This window comes from Lepidochelys olivacea (assembly GCF_965140295.1).
Source record: "Lepidochelys olivacea isolate rLepOli2 genome assembly, chromosome: 7".
Classification (NCBI taxonomy): domain Eukaryota; kingdom Metazoa; phylum Chordata; order Testudines; family Cheloniidae; genus Lepidochelys; species Lepidochelys olivacea.
The window spans coordinates 6,264,182-6,289,917 of record NC_140417.1 but is presented as its reverse complement, the minus strand read 5'-3'; the positions used below and the strand labels follow the sequence as shown (position 1 = coordinate 6,289,917).

Here is a 25,736-nt window from a genome sequence, read left to right as displayed (position 1 = left end):
CCCAGACGCTCTCCATTCCCCTGCTGCCTGCTGATTGCAACCTCCTGCTGCCCCGCACTCAGACAGACGCTGGGCCCCTGGGAGCCTAGATTGCTGGAGCCCCGTTACTACTGCAAGCAGCCCTCTGTGTCCCCGAGCAGGCATATGGCTTCTTCTCTGCTCAGCCCACCCACCGCTGCCTCCTTGTGGCTCGAGATTGGAATGACAGCTCAGCAGAGCAAGACCCGGACGGGCAGCCCGGCAGAACTTGAACCCGGCAGGAAGGGCAGGAAAAGGTGCCTGTATCAGGGCAGAGGCATCAGGAAGAGGAGAAATTCGGGGAGGATGGGCCCTTCCTCACGCTCCCAGTGGAAATGCAAAGGAACCAGTTGGTTAATAGCAGGCCCAAGTGAGGGGGAACGAAGGGGGGGGGGGTCGTGGAATAGTAGAATGGCACCTGCGCAGCTTAATTTTACTGGGCAGGTGGAGACAGTTTCTGAAGGGGAGGGAAGCAGCTGAGGGAACAGCCAGAGGCTGCATCAGAGTGCAGCTCAGCAATTGCGTCTCTGCTGGTGGGTCGGGTTGGGCTGGGAGGAGGCAGCTGGGCCCACTGGGCACTGCTCTGTCCCCCGGCTGGGCGGGCACCAGGCTGCTTTCAGGAGCCAGCTGGGCTGAGCTCCCTCCTTTGCCTGCCCACTGGCTCTGAGTGCTGAGCCGGCCCAGGCGAGGGGCCTGAGCTGACTCCCCAGGAAAGATTGAGCCCAGTCCACCTCCCCCTCCCATGAACGAGGTTCCAGTAGGAGAGAGGAGAAGTGGGGGAGGTGACTCAGACCTGGGGGTCTGGTGAGGAGAGGAGGGGGGCACAGCTTGGAGAGGAGGGGAGCTGATGGGGATAGAGGCACAAGGGTCTTTGGAAGGGATGTGGGCGTTCGGGAGCCTTGGGGAGGGGCTTGAGAGAAGATACAAGACATTTGGAAAGGGGAATGATAGAGGGGAGGGATGTGGTATAGACCCTTTTTGTTGGGGAGAGGGATGTCAGCAAATTTGCCCTGTCTGGGGTGGAAGGGGTGGGGGGGACTTGTGGTAATTGTGAAGGTCTATATGCCCCCCCCACACCTCCCGTTTAGCTGGCAGTTAGCCCACTGCCTGCAGGAATCCGCTTGAGTGCGTAAGAATTCATAGCACGGGAATCAAGCATCGTAGACGGGAAGGTGTAACGTTTGCAGGAGCGATATTAAATGTTGTTGTGCTTTGAGCTGTTAACATGCTTGATATGTTTCAAGAAGAAAACCCAGGATTCAGGACCAGCAGGGCAACTGTCCTCAGAGGCAGATGCTTCTGGGTTGGATGTTTCTGATGGTCAGAATATAGTACTGCTTGGTCTTGCCACCCAGCAAAATACCCAGGTGCAGAGACTGAAAAGATCTGAGTGGGACAAAATTAGCCACGCCCATTAACAAGGAGATGAACTTGGGCCGTGAGGTCTTAGTCCTGTACCCAGACATCTCAAGAAACGGCACAGTTCGATATTTCAGTCTGAAACGACTTTTTGTTTCAAAATCCTTGCGCGTGTTATAAAAAAGGTGAAATCGAAACAAAGTTTTTTTTTCAGAATTTTTGCTTTTGTGGAGAATTTAGAAAGTTTCTGGTTTTGTTCCTAATCGGAATAAAGACAAATGTTGAAATCTCCAAATCCTTTGTGAAATGGGATTTCCGTCCTCCGCCCGGCTTTAACATGCCTGTGAATGGTGTGCTGTATTATATGGTTTTGCTGTATGACACTTCTGTCTGCACATACGCTATAAGTTAAATCTGTACATTTTTAGTGAATCCTTTTGCCGTTAAAGACTTTAGATCTAATTTAGCTCTATACACTGCTAAGCAAGCTCAGACTGACTTGTATTTGAACTTTCTTTGGTTTGCTGTGCCAGTAGTAATCAGACAATTATCATTTTTGTCTCGTATGTATGAACGAACGTAGAATGTTATTTTTCACTGGATTCTTATTTGGGTTTGATCATTCATTTCCCGTTTCATTTTTGTTCTTCACTCCCACCCCCCAGTCTATAAATGCTGTTTTCTATATCCTACTGTAGCAATTTACAATTCTCTGGGTCCATAGTCATGGAAGTGGAGTTAACATCCTGTGGAGTTAACATTAATTCTGCCTTTAGGCTTGATTGTCAGAATATGCTACCAAGCAAGCCCCTCACCTCCCCCCTCATTTCACTCCTCCATCTCCAGCTGTCATCCTAGCAGCATAACAAACTTCCATCACCAAAACTAAATTCTGCTCTTGGTTACATTGGTGTAAATCTGGAATAAATCCATTGACTACAGTAACTCCAGATTTACACTGCGGTGTAACAGAGAATTTGCCTTGATGTTATTAAAAGGGAAAGATCTGAGTTTGTCTTCTATGACAGTTCAGTGAATGCCCATCATTTGAATAAGGTAGGATTTTTTGGTTTGCTTAATCCGAATACAGAACACACTGTATTTTCTAGACTGGGACTATAAATACAGCTACTATCCTGTCACCATGCATGTGATTTCTCAGTGGGCTGCGGGAGATCCAAAGGGAAATCTTCAAAAATTACAGTAAAAAAAGTGTGCATGTTTCTTGAAATCTGGGGTGGATGGACGGATGGATGGATCAGGGGGTTAGTAATGGAGTATAGCCTCTTCCATCTATAGGTGGCTGGTTTAGATGCCTCCTAAGATGGCAGTGGCCGATGCTTGTGTTTGTGAAATGAAAGTCCGGGTCTCCCTCTAATTCTGGTATCCACATCACAGAAACCGCAATCAAAAATTCACCCCCTGTTAGCAGCCTCAGAGAGGCAGAGGACTCTGCTGGCATGGAATCTGAACTGTTCCTCTCACTCCAAGCAGTGGCCCCATGAGGTCAGGGTTGAGACACATTTGCAATATTAAAGGAGTACTTGTGGCACCTTAGAGACTAACCAATTTATTTGAGCATGAGCTTTCGTGAGCTACAGCTCACTTCATCGGGTGCATACTGTGGAAACTGCAGAAGACATTATATATATATATATATATTGGTGTGTGTATATGTGTGTATATATATATATATATATATATATATATATATATATATATATAAATGTCTTCTGCAGTTTCCACAGTATGCACCCGATGAAGTGAGCTGTAGCTCACGAAAGCTCATGCTCAAATAAATGGGTTAGTCTCTAAGGTGCCACAAGTCCTCCTTTTCTTTTTGCGAATACAGACTAACACGGCTGTTACTCTGAAACCTGTCATTTGCAATATTGCAAAGCTTGTGCTACTGCTCCCCACCTGTGTACTGTACCTGTGTACTGAGCAGAGAGAGGAGTTTTGTTTTCCTTGTGTTCTCATTAGTACCTTTCATGAACTTCAGTGAAAAGACTCTCTGAAATAATTAGATGGTTTTAAAGGGAGGTAAATAAAAAGAGGATCTAAGGGCTGTTTAAAACACTGCTGTGTTGTTTTGAAGTTCACTGTAAGGGTCTATTCTCCTTTTGTTGCATAATTGTCACTGGTAGCAATTGGATTTAGAACTCCTATTGAGAGTTAGAACAACAGGGTTGGATTCTATAGCCTGTACTCCTAGGTGTGTTTCCAGTGATTTCACTGGGACTTCATGTGAGTGTGGGTAGCATGATCAGCCCTGTATATTGAAACCAAACCACATATACAAAGCCATTCTGCAAGGGTGAATTGACTGTAGCTCTCCCTAACAACCTCAGTTCCAGGGAGTCAGGTCACAAGGTGTTTAACCGCCTTGAGAGAACTCAGTTAAATTTTGCTCAGCTTTATGAAAGTGTGCAATAATTAACTTCCTAACTTTAGCTTTAGCATCTGCTTCGCTGGGTCAGAGCAGTTATAGAGACTTTATAGACTAACTACCAAATAGCAAGTCTTAAGTACTAAAACACCTGGTTTATGTATTCAAATTGCATTTGATAATAAGTTAGTTTAAAAGTACTTTTTTTTTTTTTAAACCTGGGAGGGAATTTTAATACTGTTAGCTAAGAAGCTGCTTCCCTTCCCCCTTCCCGCCCCAGCTTTCATGAACTTGAACTGGAATTGCTTTCATTGTCACATGCCTTATTTAATTGTGCAAAATGCTTTCTAGTCCCAAGGGCAAGTTAATGTGGAAGTGGAAAGGATTAGAGCCATTAGGGACAAGTGATCACTCTTTTAATTTTTGATTTTAGCATAACAATAGTTACTACTTCAAAAGCAATCCCAGGGTCTACTCCTGTCATCCTTACTAATGCAATCAGTCACAGTACTCCTATAGGGCCTGATTCTCCATTGCCTTTGGGACTGGTCCAAAGTCCATTAAGTTCAATGGAAAGAGTCCCATTGACTTAATTTCAATGGTCTTTGAATCATCCTTTGGCCAAACTGAGTGCAAAGTAAATCTAAAATGCTACCAGACCAGGATGGTAGCATTTTACTTCCAATTTGCACCACTGTAAATGACTGCACAATGTACAAGGCCCATGTCGTTTGCTTGTGTGAATGAAATTTACAGGATTGGGTCTTTATATCCTTCTGTTGGCTTCATTTCTTCCTTCCTGTTGCAAGTGAAAATTAATTGTTAGAGTTTAGATCCATCAAGTACTGTACTGGGTGGTTGCTAAACTAAAGCAATCATTAAAAACGGAAAAGGAGGACTTGTGGCACCTAAGGGACTAACAAATTTATTTGAGCATAAGCTTTCGTGAGGTACAGCTCACTTCATCGGATGCATTCAGTGGAAAATACAGTGGGGAGATTTATATCAGAAACAGACATGGTTTAAAGAGCCAGTGTTAGGAAATTGTTAGACTAGTTCTTTGACCACGTTTAAATGAATATCAACTGTTGAAGCTGTACAAAGGATAGCTTCATTCATTCTTGAATTATTAATCTAGTGGTGGCTTGGCTTTAAATGCCAGGCACTTGAAAATCCATCACATCATTGGGACTTGGATTTTATTGTGAATAAGCCAATGTCTTGTTTCTTAAACCCATCTAATTACTGTCATGTGTAGGTAAGTGCTTTCCAGTTATTGCAAGGAATTGAGAGATTGCCAAACAAATATTTTGCTTCCTGTTCTCTGTTGATATATCAACTGTGGTAGACAAATGCAAAACATCACACTCTTCCTATAGCTCAAAATGTAAGAGTTTTTCATTGCTCTCCATGTTATCAGAGTAAGCTTGCCATTGTTAAGTTACGTTTTACAGAGTTGGTTCCAGGGTATTAGAGAGACAAGATAGGTAAGGTAATATCCTTTATTGTACCCACACTGTTAATTTATGACAGGTTTCAGAGTAGCAACCGTGTTAGTCTGTATTCGCAAAAAGAAAATGAGTATTTGTGGCACCTTAGAGACTAACCAATTTATTTGAGCATAAGCTTTCGTGAGCTACAGCTCACTTCATCGGAATGCATCCGATGAAGTGAGCTGCAGCTCACGAAAGCTTATGCTCAAATAAATTGGTTAGTCTCTAAGGTGCCACAAGTCCTCCTTTTCTTTTTGTTAATTTATGGTGTTCTGGGTGATGTCTGAGTGTTTCACTTCTGCTCAATTAGCCTGCTGTATGTAGATCTATTCAAGAGGTATGCAACATTTCTATCCTTTGGTGGTCATCTTAATGGTGACAAGTTAGATATTAACAGCTTTAGGCCCATATGGCATTCTCAATCTGCATGCACAATTGCTGTTGGGAGTTTTATGCGTGGCTTGAGAGCAGTATATTGCAGTTAGTGTTTCACTTTTTTTTTTTTTTTTTTACAAAGTGTCCCATTTCTGGCTGGGTTAAGATAACAGCTCATTGTTGTCAAAGTACATGAGTGGTTTTAAATCAGTCGCTGTCTTGCCAGACTGTGCTTAGTTTGTTGGGCCAGGTACTATACTATAAACATATGTCAGTATAATTATGTTGCTCAGGGGTAGTTCACTGACCTTTGAGTAAGGGGTAGTTACACCAACCTTCTGATTAAGAAAAAGCAGAAAGCCGACAAGGAGTGGAAGATGGGAGGGATCAGCAAGGAAAGCTACCTTGTAAATTGGAGTAATAGTAATAGGATGAAATTTAATAGTGAAAAGTGCAAGGTCAGAACATGTAGGGATAAAGTGAGAAAGGCCAAAAGCCATGTAGAGTTGGACCTTGCAAAGAGAATTAAAACCAATAGTAAAAGGTTTTATAGCCATATAAATAAGAAGAAAATGAAGAAAGAAGAAGTGGGACTGCTAAACACTGAGGATGGAGTGGAGGTTAAGGATAATCTAGGCATGGCCCAATATCTAAATAAATACTTTGCCTCAGTCTTTAATGAGGAGCTTAGGGATAATGGTAGGATGACAAATGGGAATGAGGATATGGAGGTAGATATTACCACATCTGAGGTAGAAGCCAAACTCAAACAGCTTAATGGGACTAAACTGGGGGCCCAGATAATCTTCACCCAAGAATATTAAAGGAATTGGCACATGAAATTGCAAGCCCATTAGCAAGAATTTTTAATGAATCTGTAAACTCAGGGGTTGTACTGTATGACTGGAGAATTGCTAACATAGTTCCTATTTTTAAGAAAGGAAAAAAAAGTGAGCCGGGTAACTACAGGCCTGTTAGTTTGACATCTCTAGTATGTAAGGTCTTGGAAAAATTTTTGAAGGAGAAAGTAGTTTGGGACATTGAGGTCAATGGTAATTGGGACAAAATACAACATGGTTTTACAAAAGGTAGATCATGCCAAACCAACCTGATCTCCTTCTTTGAGAAGGTAACAGATTTTTTTAGACAAAGGAAATGCAGTGTATCTAATTTACCTCGATTTCAGTAAGGCATTTGATACAGTTCCACATGAGGAATTATTAGCTCATAATAATTATGAGCCGCCAATGTGATATGGCCATGAAAAAAGCTAATGCGGTCTTGGGATGCATCAGGAGAGGTATTTCCAGCAGAGATAAGGAGGTTTTAGTACCGTTATACGAGGCACTGGTGAGACCTCACCTGGAATACTGTGTGCAGTTCTGGTCTCCCATGTTTAAGAAGGATGAATTCAAACTGGAACAGGTACAGAGAAGGGCTACTAGGATGATCCGAGGAATGGAAAACCTGTCTTATGAAAGGAGACTCATAGAGCTTGGCTTGTTTAGCCTAACCAAAAGAAGGCTGAGGGGAGATATGGTTGCTCTGTGTAAATATATCAGAGGGATAAATACCGGAGAGGGAGAGGAATTATTTAAGCTCTGTACCAATGTGGACACAAGAACAAATGGACATAAACTGGCCATCGGGAAGTTTAGACTTGAAATTACACAAAGGTTTCTAACCATTAGAGGAGTGAAGTTCTGGAGCAGCCTTCCAAGGGGAGCAGTGGGGCAAAAGACATATCTGGCTTCAGGACTAAGTTTGATAAATTTAGGGAGGGGATGGTATGATGGGATAGCCTAATTTTGGCAATTAATTGATCTTTGACTATAAGCGGTAAATATGCCCGATGGCCTGTGATGTGATATTAGATGGGTGGGATCTGAGTTACTACAGAGAATTCTTTCCTTGGTGTCTGGCTGGTGAATCTTGCCCATATGCTCAGGGTTTAGCTGATCGCCATATTTGGGGTCGGGAAGGAATTTTCCTCCAGGGCAGATTGGCAGAGGCCCTGGAGGTTTTTCACCTTTCTCTGTAGCATGGGGCACGGGTCACTTGCTGGAGGATTCTCTGCTCCTTGAAGTCTTTAAACCATGATTTGAGGACTTCAGTAGTTCAGACATAGGTCAGGGGTTTGTTACAGGAGCGGGTGAGTGAGATTCTGTGGCCTGCATTGTGCAGGAGGTCAGACTAGACGATCATAATGGTCCCTTCTGACCTTAAAGTCTAGGATTCTATGAACCTCCCAATGCAGACAGCACTATGTCGATGGAAGGACTTCTCCAATCAACATAGCTAACGCCTCTTGGGTAGGTGGATTAGCGATGCTGACGGGAGAAACTCTCTTGTTGGCATAGTAACATCTTCACTAAGCTCCAGTTGTGCAGTTGAAGCACTGTGTGTGAAGACAAGTCCTCAGTAACGAGATTGGAATACCCAGTGTGTAAATATGACTGACTGGTGCTTTTCTGGTGCGCCTATAGAGAGAGACATGGAAGAATCAGCCATAAATGTCAGTAAACAACAATTTCACCAAACACACACACATCAGTGACAAAATGTTCCCACCGATGATAGAAATTTACAGATCGGTAAAAATGCTGCTTGAGAAAGTATGAGAGATTGATTTTAAGGCTATTTACTGTGTATATTTGACAATTTGTGTTTGAACAGATATAAAGCTTGAACTTTTTGAATCTCAACCTCCTCTATCATTAAATAATTGTCTGACCCCCTTGTCCCATAAGCTTCTGCAACTGTGAATGCTTAAAATAGATAAAAATAAAACAAATCCTTACAACCCATAATTTTGTACAATTGTGAACATTTAAATTGATACAAATAAAAAAGCTTTAAAATCAGTATTGATATTTTCCATCTAAATTCTAAAAATGAAGTCCTCCAACCCTCCCCTGCCCTCTATATAGTCTCACAAATACAACTGCCCTACTCACTTACTTCTAAGCTTGCATCTTCTAATAACAAGAATAAGGCAGCAAGTACCAAACTTCCCTATCCCCTGAACTGTAACTCATTGTTATATTAAAAAAAATTACTTAACACAAGAACATAAAAATGGCCCTACCGGGTCAGACCAAGGGTCCATCTAGTCCAGTATCCTGTCTTCCGCCAGTGCCAGGTGCCCCAGAGGGAATGAACAGAACATGAAATCATCAAGTGATCCATCCCCTGTTGCTTCTTCTCCTTCTTGGATCTAAGGACTTTGCAGAACCTTAACACAGAAATGCTGCAGACCAATAAGGTTCAGCTAACCTGTAAAACCACAGGAAACCATATTGTGAACCAATCCACACATGCAGTCTGGGTTACACCTGTCAGTGCTGTCTTCTCCCTGCAGGGCTGGGCAAACTTTTTGGCCCGAGGGCCACATCTGGGAATAGAATTGTACGGCGGGCCATGAATGCTCACAAAATTGGGGTTGGGGTGTGGGAGGGGGTGCAGGCTCTGATTGGGGGTGCGGGCTCTGGGGTAGAGCCAGAAAGGAGGAGTTCAGGTTGCAGGAGGGGGCTGCGGGGTGGGGTAGGGTGCAGCGGCGGGGGGTGAGGGCTCCAGCTGGGGATGAGAAGTTTGGGGTCTAGGAGGGTGTTTTGGGCTGGGACCGAGGGGTTCAGAGAGCAGGAGGGGGCTCATGGCTGGGGCAGGGGGTTGGGGCACGGGGTGAGGCTCAGGGGTGCAGCTCTGGGAGGTGTTTACCTCAAGCAGCTCCAAGAAGCAGCGGCATGTCCCTTCTCCGGCTCCTGCGCGGCCAGGCAGCTCTGCACGCTGCTCAGTCCACAGGCACCGCCCCTGCAGCTCCCATTGGCCATGGTTTCTGGCCAATGGGAGGTGGGGGGTGCTTGGGGCAGGGACCATGTGCAGAGGGGAGCGCCCTGGCTGCCTGTACATGTAGGAGTCGGAGGGGGGCCATGCCACTGCTTCCGGGAGCCACGTGAAGCCACCCCTGACTCAGCTCCCCAGCTGGAGCACTGGAGCAGGGCAAGCCCCAGACCGTGCTCCGCAGAGGGAAATCGAGGGCCTGATTAAAATGGCTGGTGGGCCAGATCTGGCCCACGGGCTGTAGTTTGCCCACCCCTGATCCAACTGCTGCTCAACTTGGCTGCTAGTTTTGTAACCCTGGCAAGAAAATTCACTGCTGATTAGTCAAGAGCTTCCAACTCCTAACTCAGGGGTATGTGTGTACCTGCAGGAATGTCTGTCCTTAATGCGAGCTTCCAAACTGGCTTCAGAACAGCTGGAGAGCATGGTTAACAGCTTCCTGCACTCCCTCTAGGATGCTCAAATAGCAATTGTTCGTTTGCAGTCAGTCAAGCCTGTATACTGCCCCCTAGGCTGGGAATGTTTCCATATCGACTCACAGCAAGTAGAAACAGCTGCTGCAATTACAGCTGTAAGGTTTTTGGCTGAAACCTAGAAAAGAAAAGGGGATTACGTATAGGTATAGTTGGCCATTCTTAGCAGATGAGGGTGGCATGTGACCAGGATTCATCACCGCATTTGGTATGCTAGTTGGATCATTCGCTTCCCTGGCCCGGGCCAAGTATTGACGGGCAGTGCGACATGACCGCTGATCCATCTCCCCCGCTTCTGCACTGATTTAGACTGGTGTAAATCAGGGGTGTGCCAATGCTGCCTGTGAAGTTACTTTAGCATGAGAGCAGAATCATGCCCAGTTTAACAGCACTGCTTAGTGCAGGATAAGTAGAGTAACCCAGTTATATATGAATGCCATGGGTTTTTTCAGGCTTCTTAATCAAATAGCTGTTATGTGCGGATTGTTAGCTGTCGTAAGGTAGTCCACACCAAACATAAGGAAACATGGTTGGAGTTCATATGAGTTATGTGTTGTTTGCTGTACGGTAGCATTTAATTTTAGAATGTTGTATTTTGACATGGAGGAGGCAAATTAACAGTTCTCAGTTGAACAGTCATTGGGCCATACACTCAGCTGGCTGCTGCTATTTATTAACATTTTAAAATCAGTGCTTTGGAAATTATTACTAAAACATCTGAAAAGGAAACTGCACATGTCAAATAGCCAAGAAGTTCCCTATCGTTGAAATCTTGTTTGCACTCTGAGCGTTCCTTTGTTCCCTAATATTCTGCTTCCTGTACCCTTCTCAGTGGGTCAGATAAGGAAATTGGATATTTTTCACCAGCATGATGAAATTAAAGGAAAGCTACAAAGACTAAGAGGTCTGTAGGCCGTTTGATGAACAGTGCTGATTTGGCTTTATGTTACTTAGCAGGTCTGAGCTGTTTCTCTTGGATGAATCACATTCAATTAGCTACTTCCTCTGATGAGCTGATTAAAACTTAAGTGGCATCAAATACCAGTGATTTTGCTCTTATGCTTAAATAATGCTATAATTACGTACTAATCAGATGGTGAATCTTAATTGTACATGTTCCATATGTGTTTTTTGCCCATGCACCCGCCTCACTCTGTCATCTTCGTATCAGCTTTTAACATACTTTCCAGGTCCTTTTTATGTTTTGCCTAATTGAATATCAAAAGCAGTATATGTGAAACTTCCTGTGTTCTATTCTTTAGTCAGTGGCAGCTGTGTTATTAGATGACCTTTACCATTTTGGTGGCACAGAATAATAAGAGGGGGAAAAATATTTGAAGCACAGCCATGCTATTGTTACAGGCACAAATGAATCATATGTAATTGCTTCACTCATTGGGGCCCAAATCTGGCAGTCCTTATTCCATCCTTCAACTGTGCCTGAGTAAGAGAGGCAGGATTTAGCCCTTAATCTCTTATGTGGGTTAATAGCCACATTGGACACACTTGGAATCTATACGCAGACAGAACAGTTAAAATTCCTGGATACAAATAGAACAAAATTTGCTGATTTTTTAATTCTTCCTACATACAGGATTGCTCTGGTCCTGGTCCAGCAATGCATTTAAAGACATCTGACTTTTAGCGTCATTGACTTCAATGGGACTACTCATGTCTTTAAAGTTAAGAACATGTTTAAGTGCTTTGCTAAACTGTGGCTTTCCCGTGCAATCCTTGTTTTGCATAGCTACTTAGAACAAATCTGAATGAGTGTAGGAGACAGGCTACTAGCTGTTGTATGAACTGAAGTGTGTTCCTAACATGAAAAACATGTGGTTTTGAATTTATTCAATCAGGAATCCATCTTTTTTTAAACCACAGGGCATGAAAATAGTCACAAAAAGAGCAAGAGGAAAAACAGGAGAAGACAATGGCAAGAAAGTAGTCTGTTATCGGACGTGGCAGTATTAAAACATAGCATAGCAGGAAATCAACTTTCTACATATAACAACAAGACTGAGAACACAAGTGATGACAAGACACACCGAAGAGCAAAGCGATTCCTCTCCTACCCTCGATTTGTGGAAGTCATGGTGGTGGCAGACAGTAGAATGGTTGCCTACCATGGAGTTAATCTGCAACACTATATCTTAACATTAATGTCAATAGTAAGTATCAAAATAGAGGAAGACTTTCCCCCTTGGATTTTACTCGCCCCATCCCAAGATGGTGCGATACACATAGCTTGTGTACATCAAGTACTGTACTAAAGTCAGGATTAGGTAAAGATGGAATGTGGCTCAGATGGACAAAACTTCAGTCTTGTCTCGAAAATGTCGGAACCCACAAGAGACTCTTCCTGTCCCGTTGGAGGGGTTCTTCCATCCCTGGCTCCACCATATAAATTAACTATTCCTGGGGATCACTCCTTCAGTTCCCCAAGTCTCCAGCCGTGGGGTTACCACAGGCTAATGCTACTGTCCTTGGGATCTAGTCTCCTTCCCACTCAGGCCCGTGTGACGTACAAGCTGAATGGGAATCTTGCCACATGTGGCTTCCCAGCATACGCAGTGAGGAGTGTGGATCCCCTCCCCCTTTCTACATGCTGAGATTTAGAGGTTGAGTTGTTACCCAATTTTCTTTGCTACTTAAAGCTCGTGAAGAGTAATAGTATCAGTTGACTTTCCATTATGGTGGTCGGAGTCCCAGTGGCAAGTCTTGCCTTGTGTGCAGCGGTAGGGTGGTTTTGCTGGCATCTTCCTTAGCTTTCTCACCCCCTTCAAGGGCAAGTGTAATGCTGACAGACCCCGGTCATCGGTGGGCGGGATCGAACCTGGGACCTGGAGTTTAGTGCGTGAGCCTCTTTCACGTAAGCTAAAAGCCAACTGTCTGTTAGCTAAGGCTGCAGAGCAGACTCATTAATCTCTCTCTCTAAGTGATCTCAGTGCCACTAGATGGGGCAGAACACCACACCCAGAAGGTGTGTGGGTTACACAGGCTCAATGGTTCCAAATGCCACTGGATCTTTGTGCTGAGCTCACTGATCAGCTATGAGCTTTCTGTTCCTGCCAAGCGCCAATCTCTACCCTCAGCACTGAAGCAGAGAGCCATGTGAGCTGATGCTATGGGTAGCAGATTCCGGATTACAGAACTCCACGTTCCCTAAATCAGATGCATGCTCTGAACTCAGAGTCCAGATCCTGGGGCTCAAAAGACACTACCGCTATCTGTCAGTAGAGGAGATTGATAGTAAGAGCATGTTTAGGGTCAGTGTTTACTTAGTGCCCTTGTTTCTCAGAACAAAGGTTTTTTTTCAACATAGCAACAGGTTTCCTCTTGCTGCTTAATGTTCAGTGACTCTCTTCTTTGGTGCATGGGACATTGAACAGCATGGAAATGCATTTGATATTCCCTTGGGTAATTTATGCTGTGCTTTCCAGAGATGAGCTTTCAAAAAAAAAAATAAATCATCAATTTAAGTTCCCCCAAAGACTTACAGACAGCGATATAGAAAATAGAATGTTGTTAGAAAGGTCCCTTGAGAAGGGTGATATGAGTCTCTAGATGACTATGCCAAAAGCTGCAGTTATTTTGGATACAGACTCCCATTTATTTGAAAGTAAATATCCGATGGGAAACATTCCTGGACCAGCCCTCAGCAGCCACTAGATCCATTTGGATTTTTCCATCTCTGATTTCTGTGGGTCAAATTCTATTCTCATTACCTCCCATCAAACCCTCCCCCTCCAATGTTATCCATGGAAAAGTAGAATATAATATAGATAAAAACACACTTAAGTGTAAGGCTTAGCAAAAAATGTACAAAGGTTATCTGGTGAAAATTTCTGCACACCCTCCCGGTCTCCCCCCAAAATGTACAAACTTCATAAAGTATTATTTACAGGAAGAGAATGGCCAAGATCATCAAGTGTGACTAGTGATTTTGGGTGTCCAATGTGAGACTTATTTAGAAGGGCTGGATTTTCAGAGGGCAGGCACTTAACGTTTAAGTCATCTTGAGTTGGGCATCCCAGAAATTGAAGCATTTGAAATCACTAGTCGCTTTTGAAAATCTTAGCTAGCAATAGTTGCAGATGTGTATCTGAGGACAGAATGTGGCCCTGTAATTCGGTGATGATATATGTGTGCAGAACTGAAGATTGGGTCCAGAAGAAAGTTTTGGGATTCTGGCACACAAGGTTTTCCTTTTCATTTTAAAACAATGCTCAAGGTGTTGCTAAATCTCTCAAGGCTTTGCACTGAGATGATGATCATGATCAGATCATTAGATAAAATTCTACAACAAAACCTAGTGAGAGAGTGAAGAGCTGCCACGCTCCCCTCGGTCAGAGAACAGAAGACAAATTTGTGTTGCTTTAATTCTTTGTTTGAAGCCAGCATTAACTCTGAACATTTCTCTTTGATGCAGGTAGCCTCTATCTATAAAGACCCAAGTATTGGAAATTTAATTAATATTGTTATTGTGAAATTAGTCGTGATACATAATGAACAGGTAATGAAAGTATTTTTTCCTCTTTGCATTTGCCACAGGGAGTGAGCACTGAGATAAATAACTAAAATACACATTTTTGTATATATATTTTTTATGGCTAGGATGGTCCTTCAATATCTTATAATGCCCAGACAACATTAAAAAACTTTTGCCAATGGCAGCATTCCCAGAACCACCCTGAAGAAAACAATCTACCCAAACATGATACCGCTGTACTTGTTACCAGGTATATTCAGTTTTCTCATTAATAATGTAGCCATTTGAGTATCACAGTTGGAAGCGATTAATTTATAATGCATGTGATAGTCAGAAATAATTGATTTGGGGAAGCGCAGTAATGGCAATAAGTGTTTGGATTGCAACTGTGGAACTAGTGTAGCAATGGAAAGCCGTATGGTAAATACTTATCCCTCTGTTAAATGCAACTTAGAATTGTTGTAGTATCCAGGACCTGATCTTAATGCCATTGAAGGAAATTGGTTAAACTCTATTTGACTTAAATAGGCAATTGAATCAGACCTCTTTGTTCAGTTCACTGACAGCTTGTGTGACAAAACCAGCTTGAGAATGTCAGCTGGAGAACCAAGAATTGCTTTTGAATTTTTTTTTTTTATTTTTGCATTTGTACTGTAACTTGCGTGTACATGAAAATTAAAAGCGTCAAGTCTGTTCTGCTTTCAGACAGGATATTTGTAGAGCTCACGACAAATGTGATACATTAGGTAAGCTTAATCTATTTTTTTTTTTTTTGTTTTACTCCTTTGAGGTCACAATGTTAATATGTGCTTAACTCTGAGCAATGTTTCTTTTTTTATAATACACCATTTTGTTCTGCCCTTGCCTTTCTAGGTCTGGCTGAACTGGGCACTGTTTGTGATCCATACAGAAGCTGCTCAATTAGCGAAGATAACGGACTAAGTACTGCTTTTACGATCGCGCATGAACTTGGCCATGTGTATGTTTTTATGTAGATAAGTTTACATTTAAATAGCCAAAGATGTATGCTAAGTGGAACTGATGCATAGCTGAGCCTAAGAAATGAGTAGGTAGGAGATGCAAGGACAAGGAGGTGAAACAGCTGGCAGCATCTGGAAGGCGGCTGAAGATGCTCCATAGCACCCAGTGGTAGCGGCATGGAGTGGCAAAGGGAAGGCCCAGCCCAGGGGGAGCACAGAATGGGTGGGATGGTGTGTCCGAGAAAGCCCCCAGCTGTGGGCGGCGATTGAGTAGGGGAGAAAAGAATGCTGCCCTTCTCATCCCCCTGCCCAAATCAAATGAACACATATCGCCTCTCAGGCCTAGCTCACCTCTAAATGCCGAGGGTGGGAGTCAGCAGCAGGGCGTCTCCAAGCAGATCCAAGGTCTCGATGGCCTATGGAGCTGGCCCATTTTATGTCCTAGTGCGAGCTCCGCTCACCTTGCACGCACTCACACTCGTCACGAGGCTGCGATGGTGTGTGGTGGAAGAGCTAAGAGTAAACATGGGCAAACCTCTCCCCTTCTGCCACCTAGCCTCAGGGCTCCTGCCACTGCGTGTTGCTCAGCCTGTCGACCCTACCCTGGTGGGTAACTTTACTGAAGTTAATGGAGTAGTTACGCCAGAGCATGAATTTAGCTTAGTGTGTTTGGCATTCGACTGAGACAGCTTCCACCAAGGCAGTGCTCATGTGGATGAGCATGGCCAGCTATGAAGCTAGGATTCCCAATGCCCCCACATCCTGCTGAGCCCCCAATTAATCGTTGAAGGTAAGGACGAAAAAGAAGTGCTTTGTCTTGCAAGTGCTGGTTGTGTCATCTATCCGATGGCTACATCACCAATTAAAATAACACACTGTGTTTTAGAATAGAGGCTTCAGAGGTGGGATTAGTGAGTTCTAATAAACAGGCTTAAAGCGTTTTTCATTTGGGCAGTGTATATTTAAGGGCAGTTGTATTTTTTTTAATTTGATATCCTGATGGAAATCCCCAAGGTTTGGCCTTCCCCACCCCTAACTTGCAGCAGCTTACTTCACGAGCTTCATCCAAAGGAGGTGGTCCTGAAACGGAGTGCCTCTGTGTGGGAGGCAGGGGGAAGAGTTGGCTCACTGGACGAAATCTTAATGGAAATAGAAACTCGTCAGCCTTCACATTTGGATCACATCAAGTCATTTCCCCTCTTCCACTTCAAATAGCAAAGCAGCTTAAGATGTTTTGTCTCTGTTACATTTTTGCAGCATTGTTCAATCGGTGTGTGCTGCAAATCTCACATGGGTTTATGCTGATATTGATTCTTGATGGCATTCTGTAAACCTACCAGATAAAATATAAGTTTATCCCTGGTGTGACTCCACGTAGGCAACGACATCAGTGGCAAACTTGGCCCTAGATGTCTAAAACCACAGTTCAGTTTCATTAGAAACTTTCCGCTACTAGGCTATTGAATTCTCAGGGCTAAACTATACTAGGGACTTCAGCCATCCGTGGCTTGCAGACCCCTAGAGTAGACACACAACAATGCTGTAAAACACAATTTGCATCAGTGCTGTTTACTGTGCTTGGAACTGGGGTATTCTGCACTGATGCAGATTGCAATTTGTGTTAGCTGGATCTCTCTGCACTAGGGGTGTTCACTGGTGCAGCCCTGCTGGTAACTGGGTGCCAATAGCCATTCCCAGTACAGACAGTGCCTCAGTTTCAAACTCTGTAAGTCCAAAACAATGCCATATTTCATAACTTCACCACAGCTTGTGGAAAGCTGGGATTTACAAAGGAGAGAGTTACGAAGAGAGTTAGGTGGCAAATTCTTATCGACTCTCAAATTCCCAGCCAAAGTCTTTGACTGTTTAGATTGGCTGGGGAAAATTTGTCACTGGCATAACATTGGGCCCAATCCCTGTGAGGTCCAGAATGCCTGCAGGATCACGGCTACAGGTAGCAACACAGAAAACTGCATCTGAAATTTACCCAAAGTGTCTGGCTTCAGAACACCTCGAGTTCACACGTTGCCACTTAGAGTTCTGATGTTGAAAGGTTTTGTGTACTCTGGCTATTATACACCCTATTTCTGCTGTAGTACGAGATACTGGGTCTTTAATGTGCGCTTCATTAGACTTGTTTTGCTTTTTGCAGATTTAACATGCCACATGATGACAATAATAAGTGCAAAGAAGATGGAGGGAAAAATCAACAACATGTCATGGCGCCAACGCTCAACTTCTACACCAACCCCTGGATGTGGTCAAAATGTAGTAGGAAATACATTACTGAGTTTCTAGAGTAAGACATTATATATGGGGTGGTGGTGGTATACAGACCGCCTCCCTCATTTGTTACACTGAAAACGAAGGGTGCATCATTTGGAAAGGAGTTGAAGTGGGGTGTGTGTGTGTGTGTGTGTCGTTTACATAGTGTAGAAATACAACTTCTGAGATTCAGTCCCTGCCAGTTCGGTCTCATGATTAACTGGCAAGGAATTGCTTCTCTATGGGGAAGGCTAAGTCTTAGCCCCCATGGAAATCACTTTTAAGGAACTCATCTCCGCTCACCTGAGCAGCGAGTTTCCTAAGCTTTGTGACCCAGATACTGAGTTGTGTCTTAGGAGCACTTGGTACAGCTAGGAAGGCCGTTGCTAAAGTCCATGAAATCCACCTCTGCAGGCCTTGGAGCTGACCTGGAGCTGACCTGGACCCTGGAATAAATTAGAGAGGCTGTCAGGTTGCTCTGGCTTACACTGACTGCTCGTTCTGGCATCAGAAAATGACCAGGATGAAGGGGGAAAGGGGAGCTTGGCCATGCATCCTTTCCTCTGGCCATACTCCCTATGTGGGCAGCTGGGACGGGGTTAGTATATCAGCTGCTACACCTCTTTAGGATCCCCCTATGCAAAAGGAGCTTTCTGATAGCTTACTCAGGCAGCGTCAACCTGTCGGAATGGCACAAGGTTGCCCTACCGTGGCCCAGGATCTGTGCCCGTGATATCAGTCCAAAGTGCAGAGTTCTTCTGAAGTACAATGAAAAGTTTTGTATGAACGTGTCCTAGGCCTGCCCTCTTCTCCCATTGTTTTTGATGGGAGCAGGTGAAGGCCCAATGTTGTGTATAGTCAGATCTGAGAGCTTATATCCCTCAAGTGGGCTCTTACACTGTTTGTGTAGCGGGACTATTCAATATTGCCTCTCAGTTTGCACTCACTCTTGGTACCCAAAGCATTGTGCTGTATTTCTCAGCAGCTGAAGTAGTGTATGTTAAACATGACAACACAATAACAAGGGAGAAAGCATGATCTTGTGGGTTAAGGCCCAGGCTGGGAGGAAGGCAATCTGGGTTCTTTTCACAGGTCTGTTTATAAACAGGGACCTGGCGCATACCATGTAAGCAGGGTATGCCCCTGAGCAGCCCCGTGTGTAAAATGGATGACAGTCAAATTTTGCTACTGTGTAGGAGTCTTTGGGGACTAATTTGTTAACTTTTGTGTGGCACACAGATACTGCATTGATACATACATTAAAAAGAAATGGGCTCTGGCCCGACAAATCCCTATTTAACCCTGTTGTTGTTCTGTTTTATTGAAGCACTGGTTATGGGGAGTGTTTACTAGACGAGCCTGTATCAAGGACTTACACTTTGCCTCAACAACTCCCAGGAGTAATTTATGATGTTAATAAACAATGCGAGTTAATTTTTGGACCAGGCTCTCAAGTCTGCCCATACATGGTAAGTGCTCTTCCACTTCTTTGTTTTGCTTGCAACATGCAAGAGGAATAAAGCTTTGCTGGGTTAGTCCCCTTACAATATATTTTGGTATCCAGGTTGTTAATTTTTGTCAGTGGCAAAAGGTGTTGCCATAACAACCATTATCCTAGGCCATCGGCAGGGTTTGACTCCAAGGCCTGTGAAGCACAAATCTCTACCACTTTCGCTGAAGGACTGCACCCAGGATCTTCAGGAGTGACTAGCGATTTTGAAAGCCTCAGTCTGGAGGGGTCCCACTTGAGACACTTGAAAGAGGCTTGATTTTCAGAGGGTGGGTGCTCATCACTTCCAAGGTATATCAAGTTGGGCACCTAGCCATGGAGACACCCCAAAATAATTAGTCCCTTTGGAAAATCCAGGCCCCAGATGATTACCTGGGAGCTATAACGTACAGCTGTCCTCTGTGGACCAGCCACAGAGGGGCTATTTAACATATGACTGCCCCGGAGAGAAAAGCCCTCTGTCCACCGAACAGAAGCATATCACAATAGTCCTCACTCTGCCCTGCAGCATGCCTCGCTCCTGTTCTACCTTTAAAAGGCAAATTGTTCACTGCTGTTTGCTGAGACTCCCCATCCGGGTACCAGTTAGCACCAATTCCAGTGGCTATTTTTGTGTTCCATTTCGCACAGCCGACTGAAATGCTATCAGAGGGGAACAGCTTATGATCACCACTAACTTAGGTTTGACTGGAACTGGTAGCAGGAGACGGGGGGGATTTTTCATGATCGTGGTCATGATTTTGGTTCCAATACGCACATGCGCAGCCCATGTTTTGTTAAAATCACCTGTTGACAGAAATTTTCCAATCAGCTCTGCTGGTAACTTGATTTCAGGTGGGCTCCACTCATCCAGGTTCAGGGCTGATTTATCTTTGCGCTGAAAGGCACCCTGAGCTATTCAGTACTTCCCCTCCCAGCCCTGTTTTATATTGCACACATTCATTGTGTAAATGATGGCAGTTCTAGTGTGAAATGTCATGTGGTCAACCGTGTGCGTCACCCTTGAGCCGGGCATTACTTAATACTATGATCATTTAAATAAATGAAGCAGATGCAGTGCCGAAGACTCTGGTGCATTAACGTTGATGGAGCTCACAAAGGATGTCGTACTCAACACACACCTTGGGCTGATGGGACAGAGTGTGAACCCGGAAAGGTCTGTAATACCTGATGTTTCATCCCCTTGTAGACAAAAATGGTGTTAAAAGGCTCATAGTGTATATATCAATTAAAAGTCTTTTCCCCCCCTGAAGTTCAGTTGTATGGAGTGCAATTTACAACTGAAATTCACCCCAGGCTAATTCTATATAGCTTTGATGGAGGCAGAGCTTAATCGTGCTGGCTTGTGATATAGGAGGTAATGTTTTCTGTTCCTTGTCAGTGCTGGTGGTGTATGATGTCAAAACGATAGTGTCTCTCTAACTTGGAATTAATGTAGTAATGTGTCATCTGCAAATGCCTCTAAATTGTTCCTTATATAATGTGATTAAAATCTCCTGTTTGCCTTTATTGTGTTTTATGAAATGCATTTTGCTTTTCGAAAAGCTAATTGTACTTTATGAAATTACTTGAGCAAACTCTGAGACGTTTTCCTGTCCTATTCATTGGAAGTTTAATATGTGCAGTTGGTAATTAGTATGTTTTAAAATTGGCTCCTTGCTTGGACAACTTCAGAGTAGAATACAAAGCTGGTCAAAATGTTTCATTTGAAACTTTCTTTAACAATTTTTTCACCAGAAATGGAAATGTCTGTGGGTAATGTATGATTTCAACAAAATGTTTCAGTTTGTGGTCTACATTTTTCAGTGTTCATGTGCCAAAACCTGGGGTGGGGGTAGTTTATGGGATTTTAGTTTTTTCAGGAGAACCCAACCATTTTGAAGAAAAATTTCAACCAAGACTTTTTAGCTTTTATCAGAATTTTTTGTAAGAACAAAAAACATTTCCCGAGCAGCTGTATGCTTGATGGTTTTCAAGGACTTGCGTCTTAAAAATTCACGTTTGTAACACTCTGGGTAACAATTAATGGTTATAGTTAGGGTGACCAGATGTCCCGTTTTTAAAGGGACAGTTCCGTTTTTGGGACTTTTTCTTATATTACCCCCCACCCCCTGTCCTGTTTTTTCACAGTTGCTATCTGGTCACCCTAGTTATAGTTGTCATTGCCTTGGAAGACTTGCTGTCTCTAATACTGTCTAATACAGGGATCAGCAACCTTTGGCATGCGGCCCATCAGGGAAATCCGCTGGTGGGCCGGGCTGGTTTGTTTACCTGCTGCTTTCACAGGTTCGGCCATTGTAGCTCCCACTGGCCGCGGTTCGAGGCCAATGGGGGCTGCGGGAAGTGGCGTGGGCCGAGGGATGTGCAGGCCACCACTTCCTGCAGTCCACAATGGCCTGGAATGGCAAGCTGCGAGCAGCCGAACCTGCAGATGCTGCGGGTAAACAAATCGTCCCTGCCCGCCAGCGGATTTCCCTGATGGGCCGTGTGTCAAAGGTTGCTGATTCCTGGTCTGATACATACATTCTTTTAAATGCATTTTAATTCAAATGTATTTAGGCCATATTTGACCCATATACTTTCATAAAAGAAATAGATTATTAAATTTTCTGCATTTCTGAAACCTTTCTGGTCAACATGTTTTGCTAAGGGATGATTCAAGGCAATGGGCATAACGTATCATTGTACTTTTCTTTCTGATGGAAGAGCACAGGCACAGAAATTGTACGTCTTCTCATGCATCCATGCAGGGGACGGTGTCATGGGAATATCCTTGATATTCCCATTTTTATACTGCTCTTTGGAGCTGTGTGAGACTGGGCTCAGTCTACCGTTCTAACCGATTTTAATCACTTTTCCATGAGGGTTCCCCCTTGTTCAGAGAGTCGACCTAAGGCCTGTGCGTCATGGCGATCAATTTGAACCCGATTCCGATGACGTAAGTGGAACTTCAGTGGTGTGTAGACCTTGTGGTAGCCCACTGCATCAGGGTGAATTTCACCCTTTAACAGGCATCCGGGCCTGATCTTGAAAAAACTACCATGTGTAGCTCCTACCCCAGTGAGTTGCATTTCAGCGACTTCATTCATTACTGCTCACAATACAAGCCTAATAGATAATGCCTTACTACTCTGTGTGCATATAAGATGTGCTACTGGGTCTGTATTGCACTGTAGTAAATAAAGAAGCTGTATTGCACTGAGACAGGGTAAGAATTAATGACAGGAAAATTAAAGTTAATATCTCCCATGGACTTCAGTGGGACTGCTCAAAGTCGCGGGGGAGGGGGAGCACTAATCCCAATAGTAACTATTTTCATGGTCAGTCCTGGTAAAAATCATGAGAAATCACAAGTCCCATAATGCAGAATCTGGAAGTAGCCCAGTCACACACAAGGTGAGCAGGGAGAAAGGCATCTAAGTACCTTTGTAGATCTGGGCCTAAATCCCACTTTTAGGCCCCGCTGTGAGCCACAAAACTCGCACTCAGCTGCCGTGCACTCCTGTAGGCGCCTCGACTTACTTGCACCCAAGTTTTCAGGGTAGAACTTCCCTGGGCCCTGAGGTTTCTGCCTCTGGTCATGCACGTGGCTGCTTCTCGCCAGGTGCCTGGATGGATGCCTATTTTCCGCCCAAGTCCCAGCGCAATCCACAAAGCAGGATGCAGTAGGCAGAGGACTACCTAGCTCACCCGTGAGGCCCAGTCCTGTAGGGCTCCCTGCTCAGAGTTAACCTACTGGATTGGGTCCCATTCAAAATCGAGGTGGTAATGACGGTGATAGTGCTTCATCTGATATTTTTTTAGCCTAGTGGTTAGAGCACTTACCTGGGTTGTGAGAGACCTGAGTTCAATTCCCCCCTCAGGCAGAGGGGAAGAAAAGATTTGAACAGGGGTCTCCCAGCTCTCGGGAACACGCTCTAACCACTGAGCTATGGGATAGTCTGATGTGGGGCTCTCTCATCAAGTTGTGGCACTGTATATAAACACTGGAGACTGGACTGTGGGTCCAGCTTACTGCTTTCCAGCTGGGTGCCCAAACCCCGTGGCTTTAGAATCATCCTGTCTCTTTGTGTATTGGGATTAAAAAATTCAAAACAAAATCCAGAAATTATAGTCGCATTCCTAATGAATCACAGATGCAAAAAGAGGCCATCCAAACCTCCTCAGCCCAAAATATGTGCCTGAAAATGAAGTCAGGCCAGTGTCCCCCGCGGCCCATGCCATCCCCCGTTCCTCCAATCACAATTCTTTTTTGTTTTCCTCCGCCCTAGCCAGCTACTGAATAGCTGCGCAAATTGTGGGAATCAGCCTTTCAGGTGTGATGTTGCAGGCCCGAAGACAGGCCAAACAGCCACTCTGCCACAGTGGTATAAAACCACTGCATTCACAACTCCCGTACACAGCAAATGCCCATTCTTCCTCATGGAGGCAGATGCCGAGGCCTCTGGTGTCTGAAAAAAGTCTAACGGCAATTGTCCATAAGTCTGGCCATGCATTGGGGGAGACCCTCTGTTCTGAAGCCAGGAAATCTCTACTGGGCATATTCTGCCTGTCTGCCTCTCCCTCCCTCCCAGTGACTCTTTCACTATTTAGCCACAGTGGAACAGCTTGAACAGGAGAGACTGAGGGAGTCCCTCCCCCCATTTGACTATCTCATAGCACTCTCCTGGGAGACCCCTATTCAAATCCTTTCTCCTCCTCTGCCTGAGGGGGGAATTGAACCTGGGTTTTCCGCATCCTAGGTGAGTGCTCTAACCAGTGGGCATTACCACCGCTGCTTTGTATACAGCGAGGCACCTAACTCATTCTTGCAAGGAACGACACTGGCGGCTAAGTGTCCAGGAGAGGGGTTCCTGGCTGTGGATCACTATCATTGATAGGCTCAGACCAGACTTAGGGGCCTATCCCCATAAGGCAGTGGAGTTTGGGATACACCCCTCTCCTCAGCATCTCCCATTGGTGGGTCCTTACCTAGCATGCTGGCTTTTTGCAGATCACACTCTAAGGCACCTATCTCTCCCCATTCATAGAATAGGGAGTCTGGCTATGTGGGTCGCATTGTTGTTCCTGTGATTTTTCTAACCACCTAAAAATTAGGTGTCATAACTCTGAGCATCACAATGCCTTAGTCACTTTGTGGATCTGGGCCAAAGGGCCTTATAGAAAAGGGGGAGGAGGGAGCATCTCTGAATTTTGGTCCGATTTACCCTTCCAAAGTTTGGATCAGCATAAAAATCCTCCCTTGTATTTTGCTGCATCTTGCAAAACACTGATGTACAAAATCTGGAGTTAATTTCTTTGGAATGAGTAGCTATTTTTGTACTAAGCTATGATGTGGCCAGCAGCCTTGTATGTTCAGTAATGCTTGGCCTCAAGTCGCCTTGTTTAAAGTCTGTTATATATGGGTTGGCAGAGAAAATAAAGTGCCATTTTTTTAAGGGAAATATCTTTGGAAACCAAAGAGCTTGCCTGTCCAAACAGAGATAAAACAACTCGGATATCTCATCCCCCACCTTAAATCTTATTCCTAAATCAAAGCTCTGTATGTAACAGAGGAGTATTAACTTATACATATTTTGAATATGAGAGCACTGAAGTTGACACCAAATTAAATCAAGTAATAATCCAACTTCAGTTTTTGGCCTTTGCTAGGTGAATACTTGTGATGATCATTTACTTTTGTTTCACAGCATTGCTGCTTCACCGATTTTTAAAATAAGCGATTGTGTTCCCAATGCAAAAAAAGAGGCTTATAAACTTAGATCCATATCTCTTGCGGTTTTAGAGTCTATTTCAAAAATTGCAAAAAGCATAGAATTACAGCTGTGGTTGCTTTTTTTTGCAACCAGAAGAGGCATAATCATGATTTTTGGTTTCTTATTTAGGACAGTAGGTAGTCATATAGGCTATGCATGCGTGAAGTCTTGGAACACTTGTCTGGCCCCTGCCTATCTAGTCAGTAGCAAGTCACCTGATGCATAGATTGGGTGAATTATCTAGGAGTCTCTTGGAGAGACAAAGGAAAGAGGACTCTGTTATAATGCCTCCCTCCACCATCACGACCTCCCTTTGTGAAATTATGTCTGCGTAAATTATTTCAAAGTTGGTCTAGACATTAATTAGTGGATTAACAACAGCACTTCCACTCATTCCATAAGGCATGGAAATAGGCCCCTAGGAAAGAAAGCTCTGGCAGACACTGTATGTTCTTCTGTTTTAATTCATGTGTTTCCAAAACACAAAAATAATATTTAAAGATCGATGTAAAACAAACAAAAAAAGACATGAAAGTTACACAACTTGAATATTCACAGTATGTTTCCAAGAAACACAACTCTATTTCCTTAATTTAATCTTGCTGTTTATTAAAGTGGAACATCCTTCTCTTTCTTTCCTTAATGATGTGCTATTTATGACCACAAATCCTGAAATTCTGAACATAATCAATAGTGTAATTTCCTGGCAGAGTTCTGTGTCCTTAGCCATCAGATGGGAAGCTTGTAAGTCATGTCAAGCTCTGTTAGTTGCCTACATTCATAAGTTAT

At 43.9% G+C, this 25,736-nt stretch overlaps 1 protein-coding gene across 5 annotated transcripts in view; it reads left to right on the top strand.

The window, feature by feature from the left end:
• The window catches only part of ADAMTS9 (ADAM metallopeptidase with thrombospondin type 1 motif 9), a 141,401-nt gene that overhangs the window by 12,611 nt on the left and 103,054 nt on the right, over positions 1 to 25,736 (top strand). For 4 of the 5 annotated variants that reach the window (XM_084633186.1, XM_084633184.1, XM_084633188.1 and 1 more), the window contains 8 exons: positions 11,829 to 12,115; positions 14,377 to 14,460; positions 14,562 to 14,686; positions 15,142 to 15,182; positions 15,310 to 15,415; positions 17,569 to 17,715; positions 19,009 to 19,150; positions 20,240 to 20,347. In XM_084633186.1, coding sequence (XP_084489312.1) covers positions 11,829 to 12,115; positions 14,377 to 14,460; positions 14,562 to 14,686; positions 15,142 to 15,182; positions 15,310 to 15,415; positions 17,569 to 17,715; positions 19,009 to 19,150; positions 20,240 to 20,347 — 1,040 coding nt within the window. The remainder of the gene's footprint in view (positions 1 to 11,828; positions 12,116 to 14,376; positions 14,461 to 14,561; positions 14,687 to 15,141; positions 15,183 to 15,309; positions 15,416 to 17,568; positions 17,716 to 19,008; positions 19,151 to 20,239; positions 20,348 to 25,736) is intronic. The other variant, XM_084633185.1, reaches the window with a different exon arrangement.